This window comes from Equus caballus, chromosome 7 (assembly GCF_041296265.1).
Source record: "Equus caballus isolate H_3958 breed thoroughbred chromosome 7, TB-T2T, whole genome shotgun sequence".
Taxonomy (NCBI): Eukaryota; Metazoa; Chordata; class Mammalia; order Perissodactyla; family Equidae; genus Equus; species Equus caballus.
The window spans coordinates 84,198,983-84,217,916 of record NC_091690.1 but is presented as its reverse complement, the minus strand read 5'-3'; the positions used below and the strand labels follow the sequence as shown (position 1 = coordinate 84,217,916).

General features: G+C 43.3%; 1 protein-coding gene across 18 annotated transcripts in view; it reads right to left on the bottom strand.

Annotated features, from left to right (window-relative positions):
* Window positions 1-7,097: 7,097 nt before the first annotated feature.
* Window positions 7,098-18,934, bottom strand: part of TEAD1 (TEA domain transcription factor 1) — a 252,789-nt gene continuing 240,952 nt past the window's right edge. For all 18 annotated transcript variants that reach the window (XM_023646064.2, XM_023646068.2, XM_005612185.4 and 15 more), the window contains one exon: window positions 7,098-14,793. In XM_023646064.2, the coding sequence (XP_023501832.1) occupies window positions 14,680-14,793 (114 nt within the window). In that variant the 3' untranslated portion in view covers window positions 7,098-14,679. The remainder of the gene's footprint in view (window positions 14,794-18,934) is intronic.

Below are 18,934 nucleotides of genomic sequence, written 5' to 3'. Positions count from 1 at the left end.
CCCTTGCACTCCCATCTACACGTGTGTGTGTGTGTTTGGGGGGAAGGTGGACTTGGACTCCGTTTAATCTCCAGATTTACTTGGTGGAACTGACAATTTTACATTATTGATTCTCCCAGTTCACGAACATTTGTCTCTCTCCATTTATTTAATTTTCTTTAAAGTTTTTCAATAACATTTTTATACTTTTCTCCATAAAGATCTCTTACAGCTTTTGTTAGGTTTATACTTCAGTGCTTAATATATTTTTTAAGCAAGTGGTGCATTTAAAATGTTCTGTTACTATTACACAAACAAGCAATATATTTTGGAACACTGTATTGTATCCAGCAACATGCTAAACTTACTTCCAAATTCTTGTAATATATCTGCATATTCTTTTGGATTTTCTACATATACCAGTTTATCTTCTAAGCACAATGACAGATTGGACTCCCATTCTTACATATTTTATTTCTTATTCTTGCCTTACTAAACCATCTAGAACCTCAGTATGTTGAGTAAAAGTGGTAAATATAGATCTCTTTGCTTCATTCTCAACAACAAAGAAATGCTTTCACTGTCAGCTCATTGATCTTTTTGGTCAATATTGTTTATCAGTTCAGAAAGATCTCTTCTATTCCTAACTTGCTAGTAAGTTAAAATGATGAATGGACATTGAATTTTATCAGATGCATCTATCTTCAACCTATGAGATGACCTACGATTTTTCTCATTTCATCTGTTAATGTCAATCACATGGGTTGAGTTCTAATGTTAAACCAAACTTGCATTCCTGGGATGAACCACATTTATGCTTTTTTTTTCTTTTTTCTTTTGGTTAGGAAGATTGGCCCTGAATTAACATCTGTGCCAATCTTCCTCTATTTTGTATGTGGGATGCCTCCACAGCATGGCTTGATGAGTGATGTGTAGGTCCGTGCCCAGAATCCAAACCCATGAACCTGTGCTGCCAAAATGGAGCATGTGAACTTAACCACTATGCCACCAGGTGGCTCCCTCATTTATGCTTTATATACACTGTTATACTCGAATTGCTAATATTTAGGCAATTTTATGCTCATGCTTGAGATTAACCTGTAATTTTCCTTTTTCTTATTGTCCTTGTTGGTATTCTAGCCTTATAAAATAAGTTGGGGAGTATATTTAGAAACAAACTCTAAGCACCTTCTCACATTCATTTTTTTCGGGTTTTTTTGGTGAGAAGGATTTGCCCTGAACTAACATCTGTTGCAAATCTTCCTCTTTTTTCGCTTGAGAAAGATTAGCCCTGAGCTAAAATCCAATTCCTTTGGCTGTCTCCTTCTTTCCCTGCCTTGACTGGCACCCTGCACATGCCAGGTGTTCCCTCTACTTTGGGACTTTAATGAAACAAATTATAAGACATGGGATCTGAATTCCTGAACAGCTGCTAAGAGGTGGATGACACAACCCAGAGAGATAGGCAACCATCCCTGTGGGGTGAATGTTGACCAGTGAGAACTGGGAGATGGGGGGTTACCAGATACTAGATTACCCCCCTTTGCTCTCTCTCATTGGCTACTCCAAAATATTGTTCCCCCTTGAAACCTTTCAAGAAAAGTCCACCTGTCAAGTCTCACATGCTGAATGACCTAATTGGTCTCTTTCAACTCATTGTGAAATCGCAGTCAATACACTAATGCATCGCATGGCATTTCATAGGATTTCCCTTGCTTTACTTCCCTTTTTCTCACTTACACTGCCCAGAGTTTGCATTTCCCCAAGAGTATTAGCATCTTAATCCTCGCCTCAGGCTCTGCTTTCTAGAAGACCTAAGCTAAGCCCAGAATTGTCCTCTTGTTCTATGCAATGGAGTATTTTATGTAAGATTGCAGGATTTTTTTCCTTTAAAGTTTGATAGAACTCACTAGCAAATCATCGAGGCCTGGGTTTTCCTGTGTAGCAATGTTGGGAACCACTGTTTCATTTTCTGTATGGTTGAAAGACTACTCTGTTCAGGTTTTCTACTTCGTGAGACAATTTTCATAAGTTATAGTTTCCTAAGAACTCAGCCCTCATATCTACACTTACAAATTTATTGGCACAAAGTTTATAACAGTATACTTTTATCTATTTTATTATACTTTTGTTAATATCTGTAAGATCTGTAGTGATGTCCCTATTTTTATTCCAGTTCCTGTTTTTTGATTGGTTAGTTGGTCAGTTTGTCTCTCTCTCTCTCTCTTAGATCATTCTTGCTAGGGGTTTATAGATTTCACTAGAATTCTTGAAGAACCAACTTTTGACTTTTTTGATCTTCTCTACCGTGTTTGTTTTCTCTTTCATTAGTCTGCTCTCATCTTTATTAATTCCTTCCATTTCTGTGCTTATTGTGTTCTTTTGATTTCATGAATTGAATGCCTGGCTTATTTTTACTCTTTTTCCTTTTCTAATATGCATGTTTCTAAGTATGTTAGTCTAATGCTAAACACTGTTTTAACTGCATTCCTCATATTTTAATAAGTAGTACTTCTTTAACATTCAGTTTTAAATATTTAATTTCCATGACTTCTTTTCTCATGGGTTACTTAGAAATGTTTACTAATTCCCAAATTCTTGGAGTTTTTCTAAAGATCCCTTTTATATTGATTTCTACCTTAATTGCATTGTGGTCAGAGAATATTGTGTGGATTGTAGCAATCCTTTGAAATATATTGAGACTTGCTTAATTTGCAAGTGTATGGTTTTCATATTGTTCCATATGTGACTGAAAAAATATGAATGACAATTTTGGGATATAGAGTACACACCATCAGTACTTCAATTTTCCTACATATTCCCTGGTACTTGTCTGCTTGTTCCATGCATTACTGAGAGAAATGTATGATTTTGGATTTTTACATTTTTTCCCTGAGGTTCTCTCATTTCTCTTTCATATCCTTAAGGCAGTTTTAAGTGCATACCAATTTATAAATATTTCATCTTCGTGGTGAATGTAACCTTTCATCATATGAAGCGACATCTTTCTATTAAGGCTTCCAAATAAACTGTCTGCACTTGAGTCTTTCGCTCATGGTCTGCTTCAGGGGGGACCTAAATTAAGACAGTTGGTCCCCTGGAATGTCGTAGCACCACAATAACTAAGACTGTCATCTGTGGCACATTGGCATCGGGTCCACAAGGAAGGGGATGCACTAACTTACGCAATCTCTAGCACGTTAGAGATGAGAGTGGTGGTAACTACGATTGAATAATATGCTGGTTGTTGCTAAGGGCGATCAGAAGAAAACATCAGGCTCAACTCAGGGGACGGTGTAAAAGATCTCCCTGGTAGCATTTAAAGAAATCCTTAGCTCATGCAGCTGAGGGGCAGACTGTGCTGAAAATCAAGACAGAAATTACAAATAAAGATGAATCCACAGCCCTCACAAGTCTCCTATATTAGTCAGGCTCTAACATTTAAGGAGCTGGACCCTGAAACATGGAGTGGGGACGTCTGGGTGGAAACACTGAGAGCTTTGAACCACAGATTCCTCTGAGACCTCTGGGCCAGTAGTCCACTCCCTCTTACTGGTGGACAGCAGCCTTCCCTGCCTGGAGACCAAGTGAAGGCATCAACTGAAATGGATGCCCCGCAAGATGAAGTCCTTGCCTCCCCAAGATCTGCCCCATCTCATCTTATTGCTTCTAGACCAACTGGCATGATCGGTTGGGGAAGTTTGGTCCTTAATACAGGTGTAAAGGAACCATCACCAAAAGAGTTGCGGGATTTGCCTAGTCCATACCCTTCTCTCCAGCAGGAACTGGGAGAACACACTTGGCAGTAAATCTTGAAAACATGAACCTGAGCTAGATTAGGGAGAGTTGATCGTATATGGGATGCTCTTCTACAATTCAGGACTTACTTGGCTAAGACAACTGGAGATGATCTTGTGTCCGCGAGACGATGTGCTGCTGGACAGCTCCCTGAAGCTGGAGGAGACGATGGTCTAAGGTGCTGGAACTGCCTGGGCAGAGTACTGAAGCCGCGCTCAGAAACTTCCAAGAGCAATGCTCATGGGAAGGATCTATCATTTAGGACCAGAACACCCACTACTTAAGTGCTAGAAGCCAAAGACGACACTCCTTCACCTAATCAGCAGTGAATGCACTAGTAAACGGGGCACCAGCAATGCTGACAAACTCAGCAGTGGCTTGCAGGCCAAGGTTGATGGCAGGGGATATTAATATGGAATTGTGTTCTCTTGGGTGAATGGAGATGACAGGATTCTGGACCAGCAGAGACAAGTGGCAGCACTTAGCTGTCAGAGGCAGAACAGTAATTACCATAATAGGCAGCAAGGAATGGCAACCAAGGAGCATGGCCCCATGGGGATCTGTGGAGATAGCTGGTAGACGTGGCAAGATAGGGACACGACAGATGGGCAGCCATCAAAGGTCTTGCTTGGCTGTTTTAATCGTTAAATGTCAAGATGGGGTGAGCAGATGTCAGCTGCTGCAATGAAAAATCACCATCCTTCACCCACCCTTTCCAGATCTAAACCTGTTCTCAGACCCAGAGCCCATCAAAGGGGAGGGGAGGCTGGGACACTTGAGGAAGGATACTATGATGCCACATATGGGCATCAAGGGGATCTACAGCCATACGCCAGACAATCTATACACGGGGAACGGGAGACAGATTTTTTAGGACTATTGGATGCAGGACCCCGGTTTTTGGCTTAGGATGGGAGTCAGCAAGTTGTTTTTTCTGTAAACGGCCAAGTAGTAATTATTTTAGGCTTTGTGGGCTTATAGGGTCTGTTACAACTAATCAACTCTGCCATTGTACCATGAAAACAGTCATAGACAAGTAAAAAGTCATAGATAGTAGTGGCTGTGTTCCAATAAAACTTTATTTACAAAAATAGGCAGTGGGCCAGACTTGGCCCATAGGCCATACTTTCCGGACCCCTGGCCTTGGAGAGTCAATTTTCATAAAAATTCCACGTCTTTGAAAATAATGCATAGTCTCCACTTGTTGGGTTCACTACTTTGTATTTTGTAAATTAGAATAGCACACTAAATTATGCTGTTCAAATCCTCTATGTCCCACATTTTTTGGGTCTGTTTTATCTATAAGCAACTGAATGAGTTTAGTTGTTTAAAAACCTCCCACTATAGTCATGAGTGTCAAATTTTGCTTTACAAATTTGAAGCTATGTTATTAGGTACATACAAGTTTAGAGTCCTTTATTCTTCCTAGTTAATTGAAACCTGTATCATCCTGAAGTCAGTCTCATGAATTTGAGTAATAATTTTTGCCTTGAGCTATACTAGTATAAGAATATAGCTTCATCAGCTTCCTTTTTGTGTTTTGCTGTATATTTTTCATCCTTTATCTTCGATCTTTTTGTGCCTTTCTATTTTAGTTGGTTCCTTATCATCAACACAGATCACGACTTTTAAGTCTATGCTACTTGGGACCAAAGCAAATGGGAGAATGTTTACTGAAAACATGCAGTCAGGTTGTTGGTAGCCTAACTATTTGCTAGTTACCACAACCTAGATAAATGTGACCTATGGGGCATTAAACAAAACAAAGGCGTCTTCAAGGGCAGTTTGAAAAACTCAAAGGCTTTGCAGGTTTACACAAAACTGTTAATTGGAATTATATCCATTGCTGATTACTTTACAACAGCTGATCTGGCTTTCAATTAGTAGCTCTGCCTCTCAGTCCCCTGCAGCAGGAAGGCGGGAAGAATGATCAGGGGTCTCCAGCCAAGGTGCTTGCCCCCGGATCTTCCTGGAAGCCTTTACTCCCCTCTCCTTTGCTCCTTCAATCCCTTTGCGCAATGTTTCCCTAGTGTGTCACTCTCTTTGCTGAACTCAAGTTGACCGGAAGCAAAGGCACTAACCAAGGATGCTGATGTATTAAAGCGCCTTGTTTTAGAGGAGGAGGGCAAAAGGGGCCTTTCAGCCAGTGGTAGAGCCAGAGCTGCAAGGGATGGGTTTTTCCCACCTCTAAATTCTTGCCACTTACTAGCTTTTACGATCTTAACAAGGGCTCAACTGCTCTGGGCCTCAAATTCCTTACTAGAAAATTGGAAATGATTCCTTTATTCAACAGCATGCGGGTTAAAGGAAACAGTGACTACGAAGGTGCCTGGCTTACAATAGGGCCTCACCAAAATGCTCCAGTGCCCCTCCCTCTGCTCTGAGCAGCTCACTGGACAACAGCATTCCTCCCAAACTGTGGCCTGCTGACATCTCTCCCCACAGCAGCTGGAATATTTCTCACTGTTGTCTGAAGCCCAAGGTCACTGTTGTTTAAGAAAGTTCCCCCCGCTGCCCCCTCCAGATTTCTCCTCCAGCCTTGAGCTGCTTCCACGGATTCTCAGTGAGCCAAAATGCAGGGGTCAAGAGTCCCGGCTTGAGCCCCGGTGATCTACTTAAGGCTCCACCATGCACCAGTCATGACTTTGGCTGACTCATACTTTCTGAACCTGGGGGGTAATAGCGTCACTGTCACTGGGACTATTGTGAGGACTTAAGGAAACGGCGTACACACACTGTACCAACTCGGGGAACCCAAGGTTCTGTTATGCATGTGTGTGCTGCACACACCTGAATCTCGAACTCCGCCATGATGCTGAGGACAGGGGCAGGGGGTCACAGGTCTACACACAGCCCAACTACCAAGTATGTAAGCAAGGAGGAGGCAGGAGCCACGCTGTGTTTACCCCTGCACCCTGTCCTCTGCTCCACCCATGGTTCTCAGCACGTGCCCAAGCAAGCTGAGTTAACAACAAATGCTCAATGGTGGGGCTGGTGTGCCTTTGGGTTTTCCAAGGACCTACTGTGGCACCACGGAATGTGGAACATGGCTTCTCGGGGTTGCCTGGGATCCATAGACAAGCTGTTCTGCAAAACTTAGGTCAATTTTAATGAAGTACTAAAGAGAGAGAGAGACAGGCGGACGGACTGACTTGTGGATGTTTTTAAGAAAGCCTGCTAGACAGAATGCCTAATGTTCCACTTTCTGAGCTCGGCAGATGCCATCAAAAGGGTCCTTTACCCTGTCCTTCAAATAAGCTCCCACAATACACAAAGCACACTTCATTTTCAACAACATACACTTTTGCAGATAAAAAAGGTGACCCACACTTTCATTTTCTTTATTTTTCATTGATACCGTATGAATACAAAGTTTCTAGAAAGCTACAAAATGTCTACCACTTTATCAAGAAGGCATCAAAATGTGTCACTTTGCAAAGACATGAAAACACCTGCAGGAACTGACACAAAAATAGCATTTTTAGAGTGATGAAATAATTGCACTTAACTGTCATGGATATTAAAGTTATCACACATATGTACCGCGAAAGCTAGAATACATTTTTTTTTTTTACAAAGCACTTTATAAAAAAATTCTCTGCACACAAACCCTATAATTTTCATATAACTATCATACTAAAGATAAATTCACTTTAAAGCCAACACTTAACATTTTTAAACGAAAAGGTACCAGTACCTAAACACAGACGTTAACAAATACGAGAATACTGTGCTGCCAGGAGGCTGACCCAGATGCCTTGTGAAAGTTTCTGCAAATAGGTTAAGAAGATGTGTGTGAGAATTTCCCCCCACCCCCGCTCTCCAATCGACCCAGGAGGAGCTCGTCACCAAGGCAGGTTGGCAGCCCACTCCCGGCAGCAGTCCCAAGCCCATCTTATACACGAGACACGAGGACACGGACCGTGAGAATCCCACTAAGTCAATTAGGATGAGAACAAACACACGTGGCAAAAACCAATTCACATAAAATTGAAGTATATTAAAGAATTAAAGGCTATTCAGGTTTCTTTTTTAAGTGTTACAAAATCTTTTTTGTTGTCGTTTTTCAGGCACATACTGTTTTGTTTTTACTTTTTTTATCTGCAGTCATGAGCCTATGGAAAAAGGCCTACAGAAGGGAATCTTTCAAGGAGGTAACAGGGAGAAGTGTGTGTGTGTGTAAAGGAGTGCAGTTAATATCTAATTTACACAGCGGAACTAACCACAGAAGATGACTGACGCAAAAAAATGAAGAAAATCAGGCTGGTTTCCAACTGATTTACGCCTAGAAGCTGTCAGCCTCTGTCAGAGAAAGGGGAGGGAGAAACGATCCCATAATGGAAGGCAGACACGAGAGTCAACCTGACAGGTGGAATGTGACTCCATTCCATGATGAACGAGCGGGAACATAAACGCTGTTTCAAATACTAAAGTGATGTAGTGTGGCCTATGACCGACTCAATGCAAATTCACAGAGAATAAACAAGTCACGGCTTAGGAAGCAGGACAATAAATACAAACATTTCATCTTATTTCATGGTGCACGACCTCAGTGAAACTACCCTTTGCAATGCAATAAATTTTAAACACAAAACCTTCATTCTTAATGATCTAAGCAATGAGTTTATGAGAGGAAACTGTTACCAAACAAAGCACAGGAACAGTTGAAAAGAGAAGGAAAACAAGGATGTGACTTTCTTCCAAGTTGTGCTGCAGAGCTGACAGGAGGGGCTGCATCAAGCAGCTAACGAGGACTTGTGTTAAGCAATTTTTCTTTTCCTTTTTTTTTTTCTTGTAGAAATTTCTATAAATACCCACAACCTGGTGTGGATAGAATCATTTTATTTTTTTTCTTGTAGACATTTCTATAAATATCCACAACTTGGTGTGGACCAAAATCACTCCTGAAATTTTAGAGACCAGAGAGGGCATTCTTAAAGACACCAGGCAGAGACAGACAGAACATACGCATTACGAGTTTAGAGGCTTTCAAAGACGTCTGATGTCATTTTAAAGTCTATATTGGTAAAGAGAAATCTTTTTTTTCCTGGCTTTTGTTGGGCTGGTGTGTTTTGCCTTCTCGTCCTTTTCACTCCTCTTCCTTCCCTCTATGGGTTTTTCCAATTTATACAAGGTTTCGATAAAAGCCAACACAGACTTCAAAGAGGTGCCCTTTGGAGGGCTGGAACATTCTTTGAAAATACCGAATTGTGAATGGTGCTCTTTGGAAGTTGCTCATAGCACATTCATACACAACACTCAGAGTCAACACGTTCGCCTAAGAAGAACACTTCCATTGAAATGACCCTAACTCACTTTTGTTCTGCACCGTCGTCTCAGTTTGAGGCTTCCAACTTTCAGAATGGTATCCTCGTGTAGACCAGGTAAGTGCGCACTGTCCTCTGAATGGGAAAGAAAGCATCTCGGAGACTGAACACGAACACAAGGAGAAGCACAAATCTGTCCACCGGCTGAGATCCTGCTGTCTGTGTGCAAGTTCCCTCGTGCAGACGCAGGACGGGTGACGAGCCGAGATGACACACGTCAGCACACAAACACGACAGTTCCCAGGGTGCCCCCTGCTGCCGCGCTACTGGTGGGTGGGGGGGCCCCACGGCAGGCAGACGTGCAGCAGGCGGAGTCCACGTTGTGCTCTTGTGAACGGAGGCCTGTGGTTGGTTACTCGTCCTGGTAAACCAAAGGCATTACGGTGATCTCAAAATATTTTTGGTCTCTCTACGAATTATCATTATTATGGCAGCACTTTTCTAAGCTGGAATCTCAAACCAAAGGCACTTTCATGCTAGAGTGCAGAAGAGTCACAAATAGCTACGTATTTGGTCGTGAATTTAAAAGGCAACATTAAAAGTACAATTTGCTTTTCATAGTGAACTACGAAGTTGCAAAACCTTTCGTTTTGGTATAGACGTTTGAGGGTGTGGTCAACCAACTGACTTGGGTTGGGTTTGAGATTTGAGAGAGAGTAGTCAGATTCCTAGAGAACTGGAGAAAATCGGGCTTACCAAACAGAATGAAAACAATTTTTGCTTGTTCTGTTTTAAATATGGGGCCAATTCGTCCGTGGACGTGGAAAAGGGGTGCAGAAGGCTGGCGGCAAGACTAAGGTCTCTATCTCTAAGGCACTGCTGACTGGAACACTTTGGCAGCTCTGAATTTAAAACTCCCTAAAAAAGTAACAGTAGTAAGAGAAACGCTTCCAGCTTACAAAAGGGCTCCCGGTTCCGAGGCGGCCTTTTGCACTGCACACCCTACACGCAACAGCTCAAAGATTTAAGGCTTTTCAGAAATGACAGGTGCAGGGCTTTGCCACAGAAACATCAACAGAAAGAAAGAAGCGGTGCAGACATATCTTCTTAAAGTCACAGGTGTGAACACCAACAAACAAAATTGGTTCTACCCTTCGTTAGGACAAGTGCAGTGTACCAGAGCATATACAAAATTATACAAGTTCCATGTACCTGGTTTGTAAAGTTGACTGTCATCTCATAGGATTTAAATAATTTACGGTTGTACAAAAAACGGCTAAAGCCACTACAGTATTGGAACCTAAAGAAGACTTGGGTTGAAAAGTCATTTGGGGACGTGTAACACCAAGTGCTTGGAACAGGGGCTGGTTTTTTTGGCTGGTCTGAGTGCGAGACTTTTGCTGCTGGGATGCTTAGCAAATCGAAATTTGACTCAGCCTGTGGCAGGTGAACTGTCCTCAGAGGAAGTGAAAGGCCATCAGCTCTCACATCTGCTGTGCGTGATCTGCTGAGACGAGACACTCTCGGGAGAAGCAGCATTGGCTCGGGGTGACGCTCTCGCTTTGGCAGAGGGGGTCCCTAATCTCCCTCTTCAGAATTGACCCTGGCCACACATTCGCAGGGATCACTTAAGCATGAGCACCATTGAGGAACAACCTCCACTGGAGAGGCCCAGGATTAAGTGGCAGGGGTCCTAGGGCCTCACTCTGTCCTGTCACCAACCGGCTGGGTGACTCTGGGCAAGTCAGCTCCCCTCTGGGCCTTGACTTTCTCATCCACAAAATGAAGGAGAGTAGATTGTGCTCTCTTTTATTTAGCTCGATAAAGAAAAAATTCTGTCAGCCCTCTTTTAGAACTGATTCTTCTCTCCTCCATCCCTAACAATGAAACGACACGTTCCAGAGGCTTCCATAAGTTCTACAAACAGCACTGAGTGTGTAAGGCAGAAAGTAGAAAAAGTAAAAATTTACTCAAACAATTAAAGGTTTGATAATGAGACCCATGAGCTTATGAGAAATAATGAAAATAGCTGGATTTTTTTTAACCTGGTAAACTAAGGGATGAAGACCAAATTAGAATTGCTCTTTAAATAGATGTAACTTGATCATAAGGATGATGGTGACAGCTGTTCCCAGCTTCCCCAGGGATGAGTGAAAGAATACTTCTAGCAAGAGAGACTCTGCTGTGAAACAGAAGTTCTGAAACAGGAAGAAACATGGGCACAATGTCACTTGAGTAATATTCCTACCTGCCTCTCGATGACCCAAAACCAGGCTCCCAGGAGAGAAGCTATCTTAGGGTGAAATGGAAGGAAAAAGAAAATCCCAAATATGGCACTTGTGGCCTGTAAGATCTAGGGCAGTGGTTTTCAACCAGGGGCGATTTTGTGCCCCATGGGACATTTGGCAATGTCTGAAGACATTCTGGGTATGACAGCTGGGGAAGGGGGTGCTTCTGGTATCTAGTGAGCAGAGGCCAGGGACGTTGCTAAACCTCCTACAATGCACAGGACAGCCCTGCACAATGAAGAATGATCTGGTCCAAAATGCCAACAGCGTCGAGGGTGAGAAACCCTGGTTAGGGTAGCGTGGACACTGTGGGATTCTAGCACGTGTTCTTGAAGAAGTCCTGATTTTATTTTAGGTCTCTTGCTAAGACGGAAAAGAATGCCAACAGGCCAGAACCTACTTCTTCAGCTCCTCCCTGTTTAGGCTGCGGAAAACTGGCCTCAAACACCCAGTGAAAGCACGAGATGTCCCTGAATCAAGCCTGGCAGCAAGGGTCACCAGGAGATGGAACACCCGGGAGAGAGCAGGAGAACAGAGCTTTGGGAAGGCTTCTTTATGGTTGAGAAAGCTTTACAAGACACATGGAGAGACTCTGCTCTCCAGGGTGAGAGAGCACAGAGAGACTTGGATTAGATGTTCTAACATCTAAATCCTAACCCAGGGTCTTGTTTGGGAGAGACGGAGAGAGGGCCAAGAGTTTGGGTAACTGGACCAGCGGTTAAGATGGAGAAAGTATCTGCCCTGGGGAAAGCTGCAGAACAAGACAAGAAGCAAACTTTAAAAGATCTCAGAAACATTTTAAGAGCATAAAGTAATCCTCTAGGTCATTCATAGAACCCCCAAACTCAACGACAAAGTCACTGGATGAAGAGGACACTAGCGGCCAGGCGTCAGAGGGCCCAGGCTGACTCTGAGTTCAGCAGACTGGGGAGCGTCCTGCTCTACCAACAGAACTATCCGCTAGCTGGTCGTCTTGGCTCTCAGGCTATTTGTGCTTTGAAAAGTCACTCCCAAGAGCCCTCGTGGCAGCACAGAGGAGGCCCATTCCTGGGTGGGGATGTGAACAAGATACCTCTCCCCCTGAAGTTCTGAGACAGCCTGGCTTTGAGCCATGTAAGATCATTTGACCCCTTCATAGAGTCCTGGTCCAGGGAGGGTGGGGGTTCCCTTGAGGAAATATGCAGGACACAGGAGCCAAAGAAACCCCCTAAGAGAGGTGACCAATAGAAGCCATAAATATGGTGACCACAAAAGAAGCTTAAACGCTTGGGGTGAAGACCAGATGGAAGGGCAGACAACTTGGCCAATCCTTCAAAGGGTCACTTGGAATCAGGGAACAAACAGTAGTCTGATTTGGGAAGCCTGATTTCCCTCTGATTAGGGAGGGAAGATGGGCACCATCCCACTGGCTTATGTAAGAGATGTGCATGCCAAATGGGAATAGTTTTGCACTTTCTCCTCTGGTCTTCCCAGTGACCAGTGGCACGAATTTGGGAGAGGCCAGGCTTGGTCCATTGTTCCTATTTGCCACAAGCCGGCCACATCCTCATGACCACTGGACACTAACTGATACACAAGCAGGGTCAGAGCAGACGGTGGGAAGGAAGGTGGTGTGTAAGTTACTTGGATGTGAGAGAACGTTTTTATTTTCTGGCTTCAAGAAAAAGTCTTGACCTGTTTCACAATGTACAAAACTTATTTAACATTCTATTGCGTTAACATGTTCCTAAACAATTTTAAAAAGTCCCTTTCCTCTGGGAAGTTGGGGGACGGGGGAGTACGCCCTGTCCCCTTCCCAATGAAGCACTTAGGGCAACAACCCAAGACATGTGGCCACATCAAACCAGCTCTGCCTGGGCCATGCTTTGGAATATGTGGGTTGGAAAACTGAATCTCTCCTGGGAAGAGAACCTCCCCTATGAGCCTATTTGGAAAGGTCAGAGACAGATAGCTGGGCCTCTCAAACCTCAGTCAAATAAGTACTATGACTTACTGAGAGATGTCAAGGAAATGGATGTCCTTAGAGACTCTGTCGAGATCTACAGACACAGATTGAGATATGCATACATATCAGCACCTAGCACTGAGTGACACTAAATAGATGTTCGATATGTGTTGAATGACTGTGTGTATATGTGCATATCTGTATACACAAACACATATACACTCATATAGTTCTAACAGGTTAATATGCATATTGGATCACCAGAAATAAAGAATTTATCCACAGGCTGGTGAGGATGCTTGCGAATTTCTGGGGAGCAGAGATGGTAAAACTGATGAGCCTTTTACTTGTTGGGTTGACGAAATTTTCTCCCAGCCACAGGACTTTCTATACTTTGCAGCTCACAGTGCAGTATTCATGCCAATTTTCAATTTTTGTTATTAAATTTCAGTGGTTCAAATATTTACTCATCTTAATAGAAAATTTGGTTGTCCATATAAAATATAACTGCACACACAAGACTATAAACATTGTAAGTTTAGATTTTCAGTATTTATCTACTTATTGCAAAAAGAGCCATCTTTCCTTTTTCATTAAATAATCAATCATCACATTAGTACAATACAATTTTATATTTTTAAATATACTATATACGTTAAGGATAAGGGGTGAAATTTTCTTCCTTTGCAATATCTGCTCAAGAGTTCAATGGATTAGGAGATTAGTTTTAACCTTGAGGAAAAAAGTACAAATTTATCTCATTAGGATACTTCTACCAAGCATTTCTTAAGGCTATATTTTAACATTTGGTTTCAAAAAGAAAGAAAAGTTTCATTTAAAAAATAATTTAGTGAATTACATTCTTTTATAACTTCCACCCTAATTAGTTACAAAGATAAGTCTAAAGATTCTTAGTTTTGTGTACTAATTTACATTTATATTTAAAGATTAATTTTACTTGTATCTTAAAACAAGAATTTTATGTTGGAAAAAAAAGAACTAAATACATTTGTATAAAGGCTGTAAATGTCCCATGGCAAATGCTCTGTCTCAAGACTTTCTACCACAATTAGAAAAACCGGTCTCTGCAGACAGAGACTTGCGTTCGTAAGGTTCGCTTTTCCCGAGGAACTGTGGGCTGCAGATCTGAAGAACACAGAAACAACTCGATTTCTCTTTTTACAACTGTACCAGAACTTCACAGCTACAATGATGGGATGAACACATGAAAAAATGACTTCACTCAAACAGGATTTAGAAAAGTCGGGGTGACCTCAGGAGCCAGGGCACCACCCCTGTGTGGTGAGGTTTACAGTCAGTCATTCGATAATGGAGAGAGTGTGTGTGTGTGCGCACGTGTGTGTGTGTATATACAGGTATCTATATATATAAATAACCATGTTCAGTCCTTTACAAGCCTGTAAATATGATGCTGTGCTCCATGTTCACTATTTGAAACTTCAAATACACAGGCCATGCAGAGGAGAGTTTCTTGTGTATCCCTGTTTGTTACCACCTGTTAAGGAAAAAAAAAAAGTATATATACACACATATATATATAAAACACCACACGGATAAAAACATATTCTGTCTGTGCCATGGCGACTATGATTTACTTGGAGAGAAACAGTCTAAAATCCAACAAGTGGGTTACTAGAGATCTGTGCAGCTGACACTGCCCCCTTATAGCACAAATTCAGGATATTACGAGTCCAACTTGAATTCTACCTAAGCTTACCCACCATAAGGAACAAAGACCTGACAGACAGGCTCTCGCTCATAACCTGAGCCCGAGAAGAGACCTAGAGAATTGATGTGAGTTTGGGGTGGGCGGGGGGATTTCTTTACAACAAAGATTAATTTCTCTAATTCTGTCCCATGAGACAGTCATTTATCCCAGGAATTGTCTCCCATCTTATTCCTAAACTTTTACGAAATTTGTCTCACAACAGCCAACGACAGACATAAGCTCCGTGGGCGCCTGGCTGACCGCTATTAACCAGCAGTGCCCGGACTCAGTAAAAGATGTGCTGGGTGAAGGATCCGTGGGACAGCGGCCACACGCTCACTCTTTTCATTTATCTAGGCTTTCCTTTCAAACGCATTTTGAAATACTCACCGGCGTGAGTCGAGGGCCTCGAATCCGTCTCTTGTCTTCACGCCCAGGGCCTTGGCCTTCACTCAGGCCCCAGGCTCTCTGGCCCCTCCCCACGGGACCTCACCTCCTTCCCCGTCTCACTCTGTCTCAATTCCCCAAGCCATTCTCCGAAGGAACTTTCTAAAAGCCAATCTAGCCCAACTTCCCCACTCAAAACGCTTCCTGACTCTGTTTCACGAGTGTTTTGTTGGCCAGCTCAGTGTTCTCAAACGTTTTCAACTGGAGAGCCTAGTCCAGTTTGTGGGGATCCTCCTTCCCCACTATGTACTGGGCCGCTTCACCCACCTAATGTCCCTCACCCTTACGGCATCTGAGTTTATGGCTCCTGACTACAGTCTCATAGCTCTTGTCATCTTCCCAGCCTAACAGGCTGTGCCGTCTGTACGCACATACAGATGTGTGTATGACTTTTTTAATGCCCATCTCATCCGGGGGACTATAAGTTCCTGAAGAACAGGGACCATGTTTCCTGGAAACTAGCTTAGTTCTTGGCACACAAAAGTCATTTAAGAAATATTTGCTGAGTGAGCGAAAATTCACATATTAATAGACAACATATATTGACTGCTTAGTATGCATCTAACTCAATTGAATGCCTTACACACATTGTCTCGTATGATACTACAATTCTATGAGCAGGTGCTATATCACACCCCCTTTGACAGAGAAGGAGGCTGGGGGGTTAATTTGTTTAAGGTCATACAAGTGTCAACTAAGAAACCCTGATCTTCTGATTCCAACACTTTTTTCTTTTCTTTCCCTTTTTTTTGAGGAAGATCAGCCCTGAGCTAACGTCTGCTGCCAATCCTCCTCTTTTTGCTGAAGAAGATTGGCCCTGAGCAAACATCTTCCTCCATTTTATATGTAGGATGCCTGCCACAGCATGGCTTGATAAGTAGTGTGTAGGCCCACGCTCGGGATCCCAACTGGAGCACATGAACTTAACCACTATACCTCCAGGCCGGCCTCTCCGACACCATTTTCTTAACCACTATGCCATGCTGCTCTAGACAAATGGACTGACGCAGTGATGGATTATCTACATGTTTCTTTTCTGGGTAACAAAGATTTTTTTCAGTGCTGGTACCCATCTGCTTTTCTAGTTTTACTTCCTGCCACTTCCCTCACAGATCAAATACTCCAAGTAGGCAGGTCTTTCAACCTTGAAATCTCTCTCCTCCTCACCCCCATATCCCAGCAAACGTCACGCCCTGCTCGTTTTACCTCTTCAGTCATTCTTTGTGTGTGTGTGAGGAAGACTGTTGCTGAGCTCACATCCGTGCCCATCTTCCTCTATTTTATGTGAGACGCTGCCACAGCATGGCTTGATTAGCAGTGCTAGGTCTGCACCTGGGATCCAAACCTGTGAACCCCAGGCTGCAGAAGCAGAGTGCACAAACTCAACCACTATACCACCAGGCCGGCCCCTTGAATCACTCTTGAATCCACTCACTTCTCCACCACCACAGCCCAGGTACCAGCAAACCTCACCCGGGCTTCTCTGCCGGGAGCCGCCCTCACTTGGCACTATCCCCATCTGTACACAGCAGCCACATGTCCTTGTGAGAAATATAAATCTGACGACAACACACTCTTGGTTAAAAATCCTGATGGCCTCTTCCAAACTTGACAACTTCAGTGTGAACAGAAAACCTGTTTTCATCCTACAAAGGCAAAGAGACCCTGCCCACTCTGGCTGTTCCCACCCGGCCAGCCCCTTGCTCCCCTCCCTCTCTCCACGTTGGCCACACCACCTTGTTTTCAGTTCTGCGTGCTGTGCGCCTGCTGATCTGCAGTATTCTTCCCTACGCTCTCTGCCTGTGCATCTGGCAGGTATCTCTCAATTATTTCTTCCTCAGGGAAGCCTTCCTTGACCCCCTGGATCAGATCAAATCCTCCTTTTATAGGCTCTCTTGGCACCACATACCTACCCCTGCCGGCCATCGGCCACGGTTTAGTTCCATTCATTGTGATGCTGAAGAAATGCCTGCCTCCCTCACCAGAGTCCAGGACGGCAGCCCTATCTATCCGACTCACCACATCGCAGCACCTGACACTAAGTACATACCTACGGAATGGCCCTTTTCTTGGTAAATCTGAAAAATGTCTGTTCATCCATCAAGGCAACTTAAACAGCATCTTTTAACATCCCCGAGAATTTCCCACCTCACTCCATCTACAGGTACCTGCTCAAGTAGTTAAGCTACTCTGTACTTCCAGAAGTACACTACAGCCACTGTTTCCCTGTATCTTTGTCATCCATCTACCTGCTTCTTTCCCCTCACCAGGCCAAGGTTCACTATGGGACAGGCACTGTGTTTTATCTGCACGGTATTCTGGAAGCTACTAGAATCTCTCCATAGTTTCACTGAATGAATTAAAACATTCTCAGTAACTTTTGAGATGGAGAGTACAGACTTGAGCATTTTGCTTGTAAACGGAGGAGGAAAGTGAAGTCTGGAGACTTTCAGAGACTTCCCCCAGGTCACAGAGTAGAGCTGGTCTCAAGTCTTCTGATTCCGTGATCATGAACTATCCTGCAAAGTGTCTTTTTCATCATTCAAGTCTTAATTTACGTCGCTCACCGGCTCTGGGACCTCAGGTAGGGCTAACATTCCTTATCCATAAAGTGGGAGTAAAAGTGGCCTCCCCGTTCTGCAGTGAGAACATCACACCATATTTATAAAGATTTAGCACTGTGCTTGGAGCCTCTACCATCTAGCCTAACTAACTGCAAACTTTCTATGAATATATCCTGTTTAGGCTTCAGGATTGAGATTCAAAAGGAGGAAAGAAAAAAATGTTTCTAGCAACATGTATGTCTGCGTATGACCTCAAAAGATGACAGGAATGCTTGTCCCACGGTTCAGTTGCTGTCTCCCGCTTGGGTGGTGTCACTAAGGCCCCACATCTACAGCATCTCTTTGATTCCTGAATCCTCCTGATGAAATCAGAGTCCAGCCCACCAGCCAGTAAGGTCTGGAACTGGCCCTGTGGACACAGCCACACAGGGAAACACCTACAACTGTGTCTGGCTGCTGCCATTGCGGCGGTGTTCCGACACACCCCCCAGAGGAAGAGCTGACAAATACTCTTCTCCTGTTTATCAATGAGATGATTTGAGTTTCACAACCTAGGAATGCTGGCTTAATTTCAGCTTTTCTAAAGAAAAATATTTCTAGCAGATATTTATTGAGAGCTAGTAATTCTTCATATCACAGGAATTTAGTTGGTTAATGATACATTTTAAAGTTAATTTAACCTGGTGAGTTCTCTGCACGTCTCTGCTGCTTGAAGTCACATGTTCCACGGGAGCGTGATGACAGTTACGTGGGTTTTGCGGGGACTAGATGCTTTTAAGTTTTCCCAGGCCACCTTTGCCTGGGCTATGCTCTAAAGCAAGGTTTAGGGGCTGAGGACACATACCTTAAAATGCTCAAACTCAGAACGGGTTTTTAAGAAACAGCTAAGACTCGATCCAAGAGAGGTAGGGTAGCCA